Source organism: Hyla sarda, chromosome 7 (assembly GCF_029499605.1).
Source record: "Hyla sarda isolate aHylSar1 chromosome 7, aHylSar1.hap1, whole genome shotgun sequence".
NCBI classification, from domain to species: Eukaryota; Metazoa; Chordata; class Amphibia; order Anura; family Hylidae; genus Hyla; species Hyla sarda.
In genome coordinates this window covers 227,048,384-227,060,476 of record NC_079195.1, presented here as the reverse complement: position 1 = coordinate 227,060,476, position 12,093 = coordinate 227,048,384, and the positions used below count along the sequence as shown (strand labels likewise).

At 43.3% G+C, this 12,093-nt stretch overlaps 1 protein-coding gene across 5 annotated transcripts in view; it reads left to right on the top strand.

The window, feature by feature from the left end:
* FGGY (FGGY carbohydrate kinase domain containing) overlaps positions 1–12,093 on the top strand; it is a 207,520-nt gene that overhangs the window by 84,043 nt on the left and 111,384 nt on the right. For all 5 annotated transcript variants that reach the window (XM_056532944.1, XM_056532945.1, XM_056532948.1 and 2 more), the window contains exon 7: positions 9,138–9,266. In XM_056532944.1, coding sequence (XP_056388919.1) covers positions 9,138–9,266 — 129 coding nt within the window. The remainder of the gene's footprint in view (positions 1–9,137; positions 9,267–12,093) is intronic.

The window sequence follows — 12,093 nt, the reverse complement described above, 5'->3', positions numbered from 1 at the left end:
ATTATAATAGTTATATTCTTATATATAGGAGCAGTATTATAGTAGTTATATTCTTGTATATAGGATAGATTATAGTAGTTATATTCTTGTATATAGAAGCAGTATTATAGTAGTTATATTCTTGTATATAGGGGACAGTATTATAGTAGTTATATTCTTGTATATAGGAGCAGTATTATAGTAGTTATATTCCTGTATATAGGAGGCAGTATTATAGTAGTTATATTCTTGTATATAGGAGCAGTATTATAGTAGATATATTCTTGTATATAGGGGCAGTATTATAGTAGATATATTCTTGTATATAGAAGCAGTATTATAGTAGTTATATTCTTGTATATAGGAGCAGTATTATAGTAGTTATATTCTTGTATATAGGAGCAGTATTATAGTAGTTATATTCTTGTACATAGGAGGCAGTATTATAGTAGTTATATCCGTGTACATAGAAGGAGGCCAATGTCTGTCTGCATTCTGTTAGTTGTAGTTTTGCAACAGCTGGGGGCACACTGGTTGGGATTCACTGCCTTACAGCAATCCTTAGTTACTTTATTTTACTCCAGAGCTTCATTCCCAATTCTGCTGTTTGTAGGTGGAAGCAGTCAGAAGTCTTGTGGACAGACACATCCAGAAGAGATGTTCATTTTCCGTAGCCCATGTCTACTGCAGACACTGAACAGGCAAGGAATGCTGGGTAATTTTTAGCTCTGAAGCCTGAAGAATCCTAAATGCAACCTCGCACCTTTCTACCCTGCGTGTTGCCTCTATCCCTATAACCTTCACGGATTTAGTGCAGTTTTCTTCGTTTTCTTGACGTTCTCTGGGTGAAATTCAATTTACAGCTTCGACCGTCCCGGCCAACATTCCTTCCGAGCCGCCGTATTCACCGTACATTAAACCATAGGGTGCAATTTCCACTAAGCCGTCAATTATAGACCCAAACATGAGCGCTGTGTGCTGATTGGCTGGCGGGGCCCCTAGGAGGACGGGAGGAATAATTAGTAGTTTTGTCCTCCACGCTGAGCGCGCCGCGACGTGTTTACATTCTGCGCAGCTGACTGGAGAAAAAAAAGCTGCAGAGACGGCAGAATCCTGAGCCGGCTATTAAACTCCTTCCAGCTGTGCGGTCGGTGCTGGGAACACCGCGTCTTTCCCGACTCAGTCTCTTCCTTGAGATTTCGGCTTGTTGACTGTAAATCAGTGGTCTCAAACTGTGGCCCTCCAGATGTTGCAAAACTACAACTCCAGCATGCCTGGACAGCCTTAGGACAGTGTTTCCTAAGCAGTGTGCCTCCAGCTGTTGCAAAACTTCAACTCCCCGCATGCCCGGACAGCCGTGAAATTCAGGCTGCCCATTCATGAAGCCGGAACCAAGAGTCATCAGGGAGGTCCCCATTGAGGTCCCCATTGAGGTTCCCAATCAACCTTGTAGGCCTTGATTGATAGAGCTCTCCCTACACCAGTGGTCTCAAACTGTGGTCCTCCAGATGTTGCAAAACTACAACTCCCAGCATGCCTGGACAGCCTTAGGACAGTGTTTCCTAAGCAGTGTGCCTCCAGCTGTTGCAAAACTTCAACTCCCAGCATGCCCGGACAGCCAACGGCTGTCCGGGCATGCTGGGAGTTGAAGTTTTGCAACAGCTGGAGGCACACTGCTTAGGAAACACTGTCCTAAGGCTGTCCAGGCATGCTGGGAGTTGAAGTTTTGCACCATCTGGAGAGCCACAGATTGAGACCACTGGTGTAGGGAGAGCTCTATCAATCAAGGCCTACAAGGTTGATTGGGAACCTCAATGGGGACCTCAATGGGGACCTCCCTGATGACTCTTGGTTCCGGCTTCATGAATGGGCAGCCTGAATTTCCCGGCTGTCTGGGCATGCTTGGAGTTAAAGTTTTGCAACATCTGGAGGGCCACAGTTTGAGACCACTGGTGTAGGGAGAGCGCTATCAATCAAAGCCTACAAGGTTGGCTGGGAACCTCAATGGGGACCTCACTGGGGACCTCCCTGATGACTCTTGGTTCAGGCACCATGAAAGGGTAGCCTGAATTTCCCGGCTGTCCGGGCATGCTGGGAGTTGAAGTTTTGCAACAGCTGCAGGGCCACAGTTTGAGACCACTGCTGTACAAAATCTGATATTATCCTGACTTAAAGCTCTGGGTTCATTCATTGGGCCCCAACAAGAGCATCTGCCCCGACACCACAGATCCCGTGTTACCGAGGCCGCAAAGCTAAACAATGTCGTCTCTTCTCACAGAGTCAGCGTCAGCGATAATCCGGGGTGGATGAGGTTAAACCTGTGGGAAAATAGATGTTTTGGTTGATTTTTAATGTGGTCAGAAGAGGACTTACAGACGGCACAATGAAAGATGAGCGGGGGGAAAAAAAACGTATGGTTCCCAGAGCGGACATGAAAGGCGAATATGGTTTATTGGTTTACTGTCTGGGATGAGACAAGGTCCTCCTGTGGGCAAGATGGCCTCTTCCTCCAAGAGCCAAATCAGTCATCACATGACTCCTGGTGTCCAGTGGTTCGGCCTTTCAGTCCTGTCGAGCAGTAGTTTAGTGCCTCCTGTCTAGAGTCCTATTTACCCAAGTCCAATAGTTGGTGGCACCAATCCTAGTGGCTTAGTGTCCATTTCCTAAATGTCCAGTAGTTGGGCACCATAGGTGTTCCTTTCTTTTATATAGTTGTTTAGTATCCTACTTCTCCATGTCCAGTAGTTGGTGTCACCAGTCCTGGTGGATAGTGGTGGTTTGGTGTCCATTTCCTATATGTATGTGGTGGCCCAGTACAGGAGTTGTTACCCTGTACCCTTGATGTCCTGTCAGGCACCTCCCTGCAGTGCCCCCCCCCCCCTGTTCTACTGTAATTGTATATTATCCCTACGTTATGTATATAAGAATGTTGTACCTTTAAGAAATGTTCCCATGTGATCAGCAGTTGTCATGTGATTGTTACCCAGGAGGTATCAGTGACCAGATGGCTTAAGGGTGACCAATGGGACCCCACCAGAGTATCCCCCATAAAAGCCCTGGAAGGAGCCTCTTCTCTCTCTTAGTCCCTGAGTCCAGACTGGACACTGATCCCTCCTTTCTTTTAGGTGAAATATATAATCGCGCATGCGCACAATGCAAATTTCATTACAAATTTTTGCATGGAAAAAAAAAGAGAACGAACATAGCGAATATGCGAATTTCGCGAACATAGGACGGATATTCATCCATATATTCGCAAAATATTGCGAATTCGAATGTGGCCCCTGCTGCTCCTTACTAATCATCAGTATCGGTTATCCTCCTTGTCCTCAACATCTGACCTATAACGTGTGATATTCACTAGTATGTACACAGCTTGAGAAAGACCAGGAGGAGATGATCGAAACGTTGTGTGAGACACTGTTCATGGAATAAACACTTTTTTGCTTGAACTTTGGAGTGATGCGGAGAGATTCTATTTCTGTATCAAATTGGAGCCTCTAACCAAGGATTGGGATTCTGCTTGCACCAAACACATGGGACTTTTCCAGGGTAGTGCTGTTATTCTTCCTTCTGCTGTAGATAGATATGAGATAGATAGATAGATATGAGATAGATAGATAGATAGATAGATAGATAGATAGATAGATATGAGATAGATAGATAGATAGATAGATATGAGATGGATATGAGATAGAAAGATATGAGAGGATAGATAGATATGAGATAGATATGAGATAGATAGATAGATATGAGATAGATCGATAGATAGATATGAGATAGATAGATAGATAGATATGAGATAGATAGATAGATAGATATGAGATAGAGAGATATGAGATAGATAGATAGATAGATAGACAAAGGATAAACGAGAAAAAAGACACACGCGCCCCTAGTGCGGTACTTTAAAGAGTTTTTGGCAAAATGTAAAGATTTACACTTACCAGAAGATGTTGCGCTCAGGGCACAACACCATATCGCATGTAGAAAGTGGTATTCTGTATGCAGCCTGGATCCTCCGGTCAGGTCCTCACTCACCGGCTAGTATAACAGCAATTGTTTCAGGAAAAAAGTGGATCTTAGTCAGGCGCAGCTACAGTGGAAGACCGATGACGATATCCATAGGTTTACTTCAAAAGGTTTATTCAGTGGCACAACAGCAACGCGTTTCTTGCCCGCAAAGGGCACTTCATCAGGCAATGTGCATGTACCAGGTACATGCACATTGCCTGAGGAAGTGCCCTTTGCGGGCAAGAAACGCGTTGCTGTTGTGCCACTGAATAAACCTTTTGAAGTAAACCTATGGATATCGTCATCGGTCTTCCACTGTAGCTGCGCCTGACTAAGATCCACTTTTTTCCTGAAACAATTGCCAGATAGATAGATATGAGATAGATATGAGATAGATAGGAGATAGATAGATAGATAGATATGAGATAGATATGAGATAGATAGATAGATATGAGATAGATATGAGATAGATAGATAGATATGAGATAGATATGAGATAGATAGGAGATAGATAGATAGATAGATATGAGATAGATAGGTATGAGATAGATAGATAGATATGAGATAGATATGAGATAGATAGATAGATAGATAGATGACATATCGTCGCAGACAGGTTATATTAGTGCGTATCCTCATGTTCCTTCTCCACAGCTGAATTGTATACAACACAAACTGTGTCCATGATTTCTGCCAAAACATCTGGTTCCCACCGCCTGGAACACTCGTCCTCTGCGCCGCTCACAGTAATCCATCATCCCCGAACATCAAATATCCGCCGAGTGCTGAGACGACATTTGTTTTTTATTGGGGAGGAAAGGTTATTTCGCCGTGGCGGCCATGATGTTTCAGCTGCTCCTTCTTTCTCAGTACGATGGAGACCTTTATCCTCTTGTATATGTCTAGGTGCCCATGACTGCAAAAAACAAATAACCACGTACAGTCGACCTCCATTAGGTAATAAATGGCGTCACTTCCTCCATCTTGGAACAGTAAAAAAATCTGGGGGTTTAGATCGAACTGAATTGTCCTTATAAGCCTTATGGGGGCCATATATAAAGCTGATTCTGCTCCATACATGGCGGGTATAGGCTGTACATTACATCTAACACCTGCCGGCTGAGACCAGAGATAACTCCAATCCCGTCCATTCAACCCCTCTAGGCGCTGCAGCATCTATACGGATAGACAGTGGCTGCCAGCACATTGTACTAGGAAAAAGAAATACACCGCAATGCAAGTCCCCAAGTATAAGTAAAAAATAAAAGTTTATACATATAAATAACACATAAATATATACAGTAAATGCAACAATACAAATAAATTCTATAACAATAATACAATAAAATAAAAAAATTATATATAATACATAAATACCAGCACAGTGGCCCCTCAAGTTACAATATTAATAGGTTCCAGGACGACCATTGTATGTTGAGGCTAGAACTCTATGGAAACCTGGTAATTGGTTCTGAAGCCACCAAAATGCCAACCAAAAATGGGAAAAAGTGAGGATTAAAGACAAATAAGTAGATAACTAATACAGGTAAAGTAAATTCTTACATATAAAAGTAATAAAGATCTGCTGGGAGCTGTAATCACTGTATATGTAGAGGACAGGAGCTTCTTCAGGGTCCTGTACAGAACGCACAATGTCCTAAAAAAGTAATGGAGCCGCCCTCACCTGGTGTCCAAAGGAGCAACTAACTCTGGTACAGGTAAAGAGTACAGAACATGTATTACCTCCCTGTACTGTAGGGGGCGCTACCAGACACCAGTCAGTGCATACACTTCAGTAATACAGGTAAAGAGTACAGAACATGTAATACCTCCCTGTACTGTAGGGGGCGCTACCAGACACCAGTCAGTGCATACACTTCAGTAATACAGGTAAAGAGTACAGAACATGTAATACCTCCCTGTACTGTAGGGGGCGCTACCAGACACCAGTCAGTGCTTACACTTCAGTAATACAGGTAAAGAGTACAGAACATGTAATACATCCCTGTACTGTAGGGGGCGCTACCAGACACCAGTCAGTGCATACACTTCAGTAATACAGGTAAAGAGTACAGAACATGTAATACCTCCCTGTACTGTAGGGGGCGCTACCAGACACCAGTCAGTGCATACACTTCAGTAATACAGGTAAAGAGTACAGAACATGTAATACCTCCCTGTACTGTAGGGGGTGCTACCAGACACCAGTCAGTGCTTACACTTCAGTAATACAGGTAAAGAGTACAGAACATGTAATACCTCCCTGTACTGTAGGTGGCGCTACCAGACACCAGTCAGTGCATACACTTCAGTAATACAGGTAAAGAGTACAGAAGATATAATACCTCCCTGTACTGTAGGGGGCGCTACCAGACACCAGTCAGTGCATACACTTCAGTAATACAGGTAAAGAGTACAGAACATGTAATACCTCCCTGTACTGTAGGGGGCATTACCAGACACCAGTCAGTGCATACACTTCAGTAATACAGATAAAGAGTACAGAACATGTAATACCTCCCTGTACTGTAGGGGGCACTACCAGACACCAGTCAGTGCATACACTTCAGTAATACAGGTAAAGAGTACAGAACATGTAATACCTCCCTGTACTGTAGGAGGCACTACCAGACACCAGTCAGTGCATACACTTCAGTAATACAGGTAAAGAGTACAGAACATGTAATACCTCCTTGTACTGTAGGGGGCGCTACCAGACACCAGTCAGTGCATACGCTTCAGTAATACAGGTAAATAGTACAGAACATGTAATACCTCCTTGTACTGTAGGGGGCGCTACCAGACACCAGTCAGTGCATACACTTCAGTAATACAGGTAAAGAGTACAGAACATGTAATACCTCCTTGTACTGTAGGGGGCGCTACCAGACACCAGTTAGTGCATACAATTCAGTAATACAGGGGTTTTACCAGTGAATGCCCATTCTGATTGGTCGGTTCTTCCTGCCATTGACACAGTTCACAGATCTGGACTGTCTGTACATTGTCTGTTTGTTGTGTCTGGTTTAAAGTTACAATGGTCCAGAAGAGACCATTGTATGTTGAAACTATTGTATGTTGAGGCCATTGTAAGTTGAGGGATCACTGTATTAAAATTGTAAAAGTTTTCCATTTATCATCTAAAAAATGTAACAAGTAAATAAACATAGCATTATAGCAACATTTATCCTGCACGGTGAATGCTGGAAAAGATAAATAAAATAGAAAAATAAAAATAGACATGAATGGAGGGGACGTGGCATGATGTCGCAAAGGGGTGTGGCGAGGTGTCATGACCATGGCCGCCCAAACCCAACGTTCTGAAAATAACTTTCAGAATGCCGGGTGCTGCACGGAGATAGTGGGGGGTCCCAGCGGTGGGACCCCCATGATCAGACATCTTATCCCCTTTCCTTCAGAAAGGGGATGAGATGTCTAGGAGCGGAGTACCCCTTTATTCCTCATTTTTTCCTATTTTTGGGTGACATTTTGGGGCTTTAGAACTAATCACCAGCCACAGGTTGGGGAACACTGACATATCTTTACCCGTGACTTTTGCAAAGAAAACTTGGTTGTATAATTTCACTTTATTATTCTTATGTTTTTAACTTTACTGTTTTTTGTTTTTACTGTAGTTGTCAATAGAAACATGAAACAAAAAAAAGTTACAAAAATTTAAATAAAATAAAAAACCATTAAACATGAATATAGTCAATATACAAGAATCAAGTGTTTATATCAAATATATTTATGTTTCTTATAACAACACAAGTCAACCCCCTCCAAATTGCTGGCTATATTTTTTGTAAACCTGGTCATCATAGATACTAAACCAAATAGTTTTTAATTAAAAAGAAATCTTTAAAAATAATTCAGAAATGTTTATTTATTTATCATTCTATTAAGTTATTTATTTATTCATTCATGCATTAATTTATTTATTCAATATATTCATTCATTCGTTCAATTTATTAATGTAATTTATTAATTTCATTTATTTCTAAACCAAATGATTTTTTACAAAAAAATCTTTAAAAATAATTCAGAAATGTTTATGAATTTATTTATTGAATTATTTATTATTCATTCATTCATTCAATATATTTTATAGTTAGTTATTAAGTTATTTATTTATTCATTCATGCAATAATTTCTTTATTCAATTTATTAAATCATTCTTCATTCTTTCTATTTATTCATGTAATTAATTTATTTATTTTTAGTGGCCATAAATCGAAACTTGAATGATGAGGCTGATTAATCCCTCTAGAACATAATAACATTGAAGAATAATAGAAATTATGAGGGAAATGAGGACATTTAAAATTAAATTGTTGATCCCAGTTTTAGGTGTAAAATGGGACCGTGGTACATGCACCAAATTCCCACACAAAAAAAATAATTGCAAATTCTTTTTCATATGAATGTCTATGGCCCTGATGTCCAACCAAGGTGCCTCCAGCTGTTTCAAAACTACAACTCCCAGCATGCTTAGACAGCCAAAGGCCAGTGTTTCCCAATCGGTGTGCCTCCAGCTGTTGCAAAACTGCAACTCCCACCATGCCCGGAAATTCTTAGGCCATTGTTGCCCAACCAAAGTGCCTCCAGCTGTTGCAAAACTACAACTCCCAGCATGCCCAGACAGCCTTAGGCTAATGTTTCCCAACCGGTGTACCTCCAGCTGTTGCAAAACTACAACTCCCAGCATGTCCGGACAGCCTTAGGCTAATGTTTCCCAACCGGTGTGCGTCCAGCTGTTGCAAAACTGCAACTCCCACCATGCCCGGAAATCCTTAGGCCAGTGTTGCCCAACCAAAGTGCCTCCAGCTGTTGCAAAACTACAACTCCCAGCATGCCCGGACAGCCAAAGGCTGTCTGGGCATGCTGTGAGTTGTAGTTCTGCAACAGCTGGAGGCACCCTGGTCAGGAAATACTGGTTTATGGACAGTATTATATTAGCGCCCCCTTCAGGGGTATTGGTCTATGAATACCCTCACCCCTCTAGTCCCCTAAAATGAGGCCTCAGCACCCCAGTGGCCTCAGTATTTGGTTCTGAGCCATGTTCACACACATATAATGCTGAGAATCTGCTTTATTTCTGTTTATCAGCCTGAACTCTTGTTATTTATCCTCCGTCTGCCCAGGAAACCATGTTGTGTCTCCAGGAGACTCTGTCGGCAATAACCTCACGTCTCGAGCTGCCAGAGACCTTGGCCTTCCAGAGGGGATCGCCGTGGCTGCTTCCCTCATTGACGCTCACGCCGGGGGGCTCGGTAAGTTTCGACAGAAAGGAGAAGTTTGACAAAGTTTGGCCAAAAAAGTAATCGTTGATTTTCTTCAAGTGTCAGGATGTGATAAAAAGCAGCCGGAAAGTCACGGGAACTGGGAAAAGACTGGTCTGGGGGAAGCCTGACTCTGCTCCAAACAGTGTTTCCCAACCAGTGGGCCTCCAGCTGTTGTAATACTACAACTCCCAGCATGTCCGGACAGCCAGCAGCTGTCCGGACATGCTGGGATATGTAGTTTGGCAACAGCTGGAGGCACACTGGTTCAAAAACTAGAGGGGAGTCCGAGGCCGTAATGCTTATTGTCCTATAGTCTTGGTCAGCAGAGGTGTGTGCGGATACGGAACACGTAAGGCTTTTTTATTCATCCTTGGAAAAGTGTTTTCCTTCTTGTTTGTGATTACTATTTGAACATGAGATTTGCAATAAAAATGATTAAATAAATGCCCTCTGGATACATTCACATTCTAAGAAACAGTTATCAGGGGAGGGTTCATAAATCTTTAGGGGGGGGGGGGGTCCCATAAAGCCTCAGTGGAGGATCTTTTACATCCTCAGGGGAGGGTCTCATATATCCTCAGGGGAGGGTCTCATACATCCTCAAGGGAGGGTCTCATACATCCTCAAGGGAGGTTCTTGTAAAGCCTCAAGGAAGGATGTTATGAAGCTTAAGGGAAGGGTCTCATACATCCTCAGGGGAGGGTCTCATACATCCTCAGGGGAGGGTCTTGTAAAGCATCAGGAAAGGATGTTAAGAAGCTTAAGGGAAGGGTCTCATACATTCTTAGGGGAAGGTCTTGTAAAGCCTTAGTGGAGGGTCTCATACATCCTCTGGAGAGGGTTTAATGCATCCTCAAGGGAGGATTTCATATATCCTCAGGGGAGGTTCCCATACATGCTCAAGGGAAGGTCTCATATATCATCAAGGGAGGGTCTCATAAATCCTCAGAGGAGAGTCTAATGCATCCTCAGGGGAAGATCCCATACATCCTCAAGGGAGGGTCTCATACATCCTCAGGGGAGGGCTTCATAAATTTTCAGGGGAGAGTCTAATGCATCCTCAAGGGAGGGTATCATATATCCTCAGGGGAGGATCCCATACATGCTCAAGGGAAGATCTCATATCATCAGGGGAGGGTCTCGTACATCCTCAGGGGAACATCCCATAAATCCTCAGAGGAGAGTCTAATGCATCCTCAGGGGAGGATCCCATACATCCTCAAGGGAGGATCTCATACATCCTCAAGGGAGGGCCTCATAAATCCTCAGAGGAGAGTCTAATGCATCCTTGGGAGGATCCCATACATCCTCAAGGGAGAATCCCATACATCCTCAAGGGAGGATCCCATACATCCTCAAGGGAGGGTCTCATGCATCCTCAGGGGAGGGTCTAATGCATCCTCAGGGGAGGGTCTAATGCATCCTCAGGGGAGATTCTAATTCATCTTCAGGGGAGTGTCTAATGCATCCTCAGGGGAGGTTCTCATGCATCCTCAGGGGAGTGTATTCTAAATCAATAAGTCAATGGGCTCTAACAACAAACATCAACTTTTTATAGACAGTATCACAATGTTAGGCTTGAATACACTGTCTAAATAATCAGTATCACATAATGGGCTTAGGTAAAAAGGTCAGCAGGCAGTTGAACCCATGAGCTTAGCTATACTGTTCAACATAGAGTATCACACCATTTAGGCAATTTAGATACATATATTTAGCATACAGTATGATAGGCTGAGATATATGGGTTCATCAGACAGTATTATACACAGGCTTGAATACAGTGGCGCAGTACACAGCATCACACATAATAATACGTTTAGATACACCTCCATAGCAAACAGTATTGCACATTATTGGCTTGGATACGGTAGTTAAAATCTCTTGCAAAAAAAAAAAAACTTTCTAAAAATTCTGAGCTCCACATGGCGGCTGAGCTGGCGATACGGCGCAAAATAGAACATTTTCAGGTTGTCGCCCTTTGTCCCCAGCTGCAGGTTTCCCTCTTATAACCTTCGTGGGAATGTGGTGAGATGTTTGCAGTGTTCGGGGGTTTTTTCTCCGGAGGGACCCTCGGTGAGTCTGGGGTCTGCTCTGGCTGAGGAGGTGCTGACAGCCTCAGGAAATGCTTAAATTGCAACCATTTTCCAATAACAGGCGGGAGGCGAGCGCGGCGGCAGCGACAGGTACACACTGGCCCTACAGTCTGCGCACAATGAGCTCGCAGCTGCTTTTTTCAAGCTTGCGTCGCAGTTAATCAGTTTTTTTTTCGGCCACAGCTGTTAAACAACGGCTCCTCCGTATTAATTGGGGTTATAAAACGCCATTGCTTATACAGCTGCCTCATTACAGCAACGCCGCACCATTGTACAGGTACCAAATCACCCCGCGCCCCCTTCACATCGGGACAAGGGGTGCAGCCGGGTCACCCACGGAACAACACAAGAGGTTAGCATCAGGTTTATTAGTAGTAAAAATAATAGTATAAAACTGTGGTCTCAAACTGTGGCCCTCCAGATGTGGCAAAACTACAACTCCCAGCATGCCCTGACAGCCATCGGCGGTCCGGGCATGTAGGGAGTTGAAGTTTTGCAACATCTGGAGGGCCACAGTTTGAGACCACTGGTATAAAACATGCATATATCGATCAAAATGGCAGCTGCGATAAGAAGAAGGGTTAGGGACCCTTGTATATAGACAATGCTCTGTGAGCTGAACAGCCTGGACTCCTGACTGATATATTGTAGTGGATGAGATTTTGTAGTTGACGATGTAGCCGATGTATTTAGCTCACAGAGCACGGTCTAGACTGGAT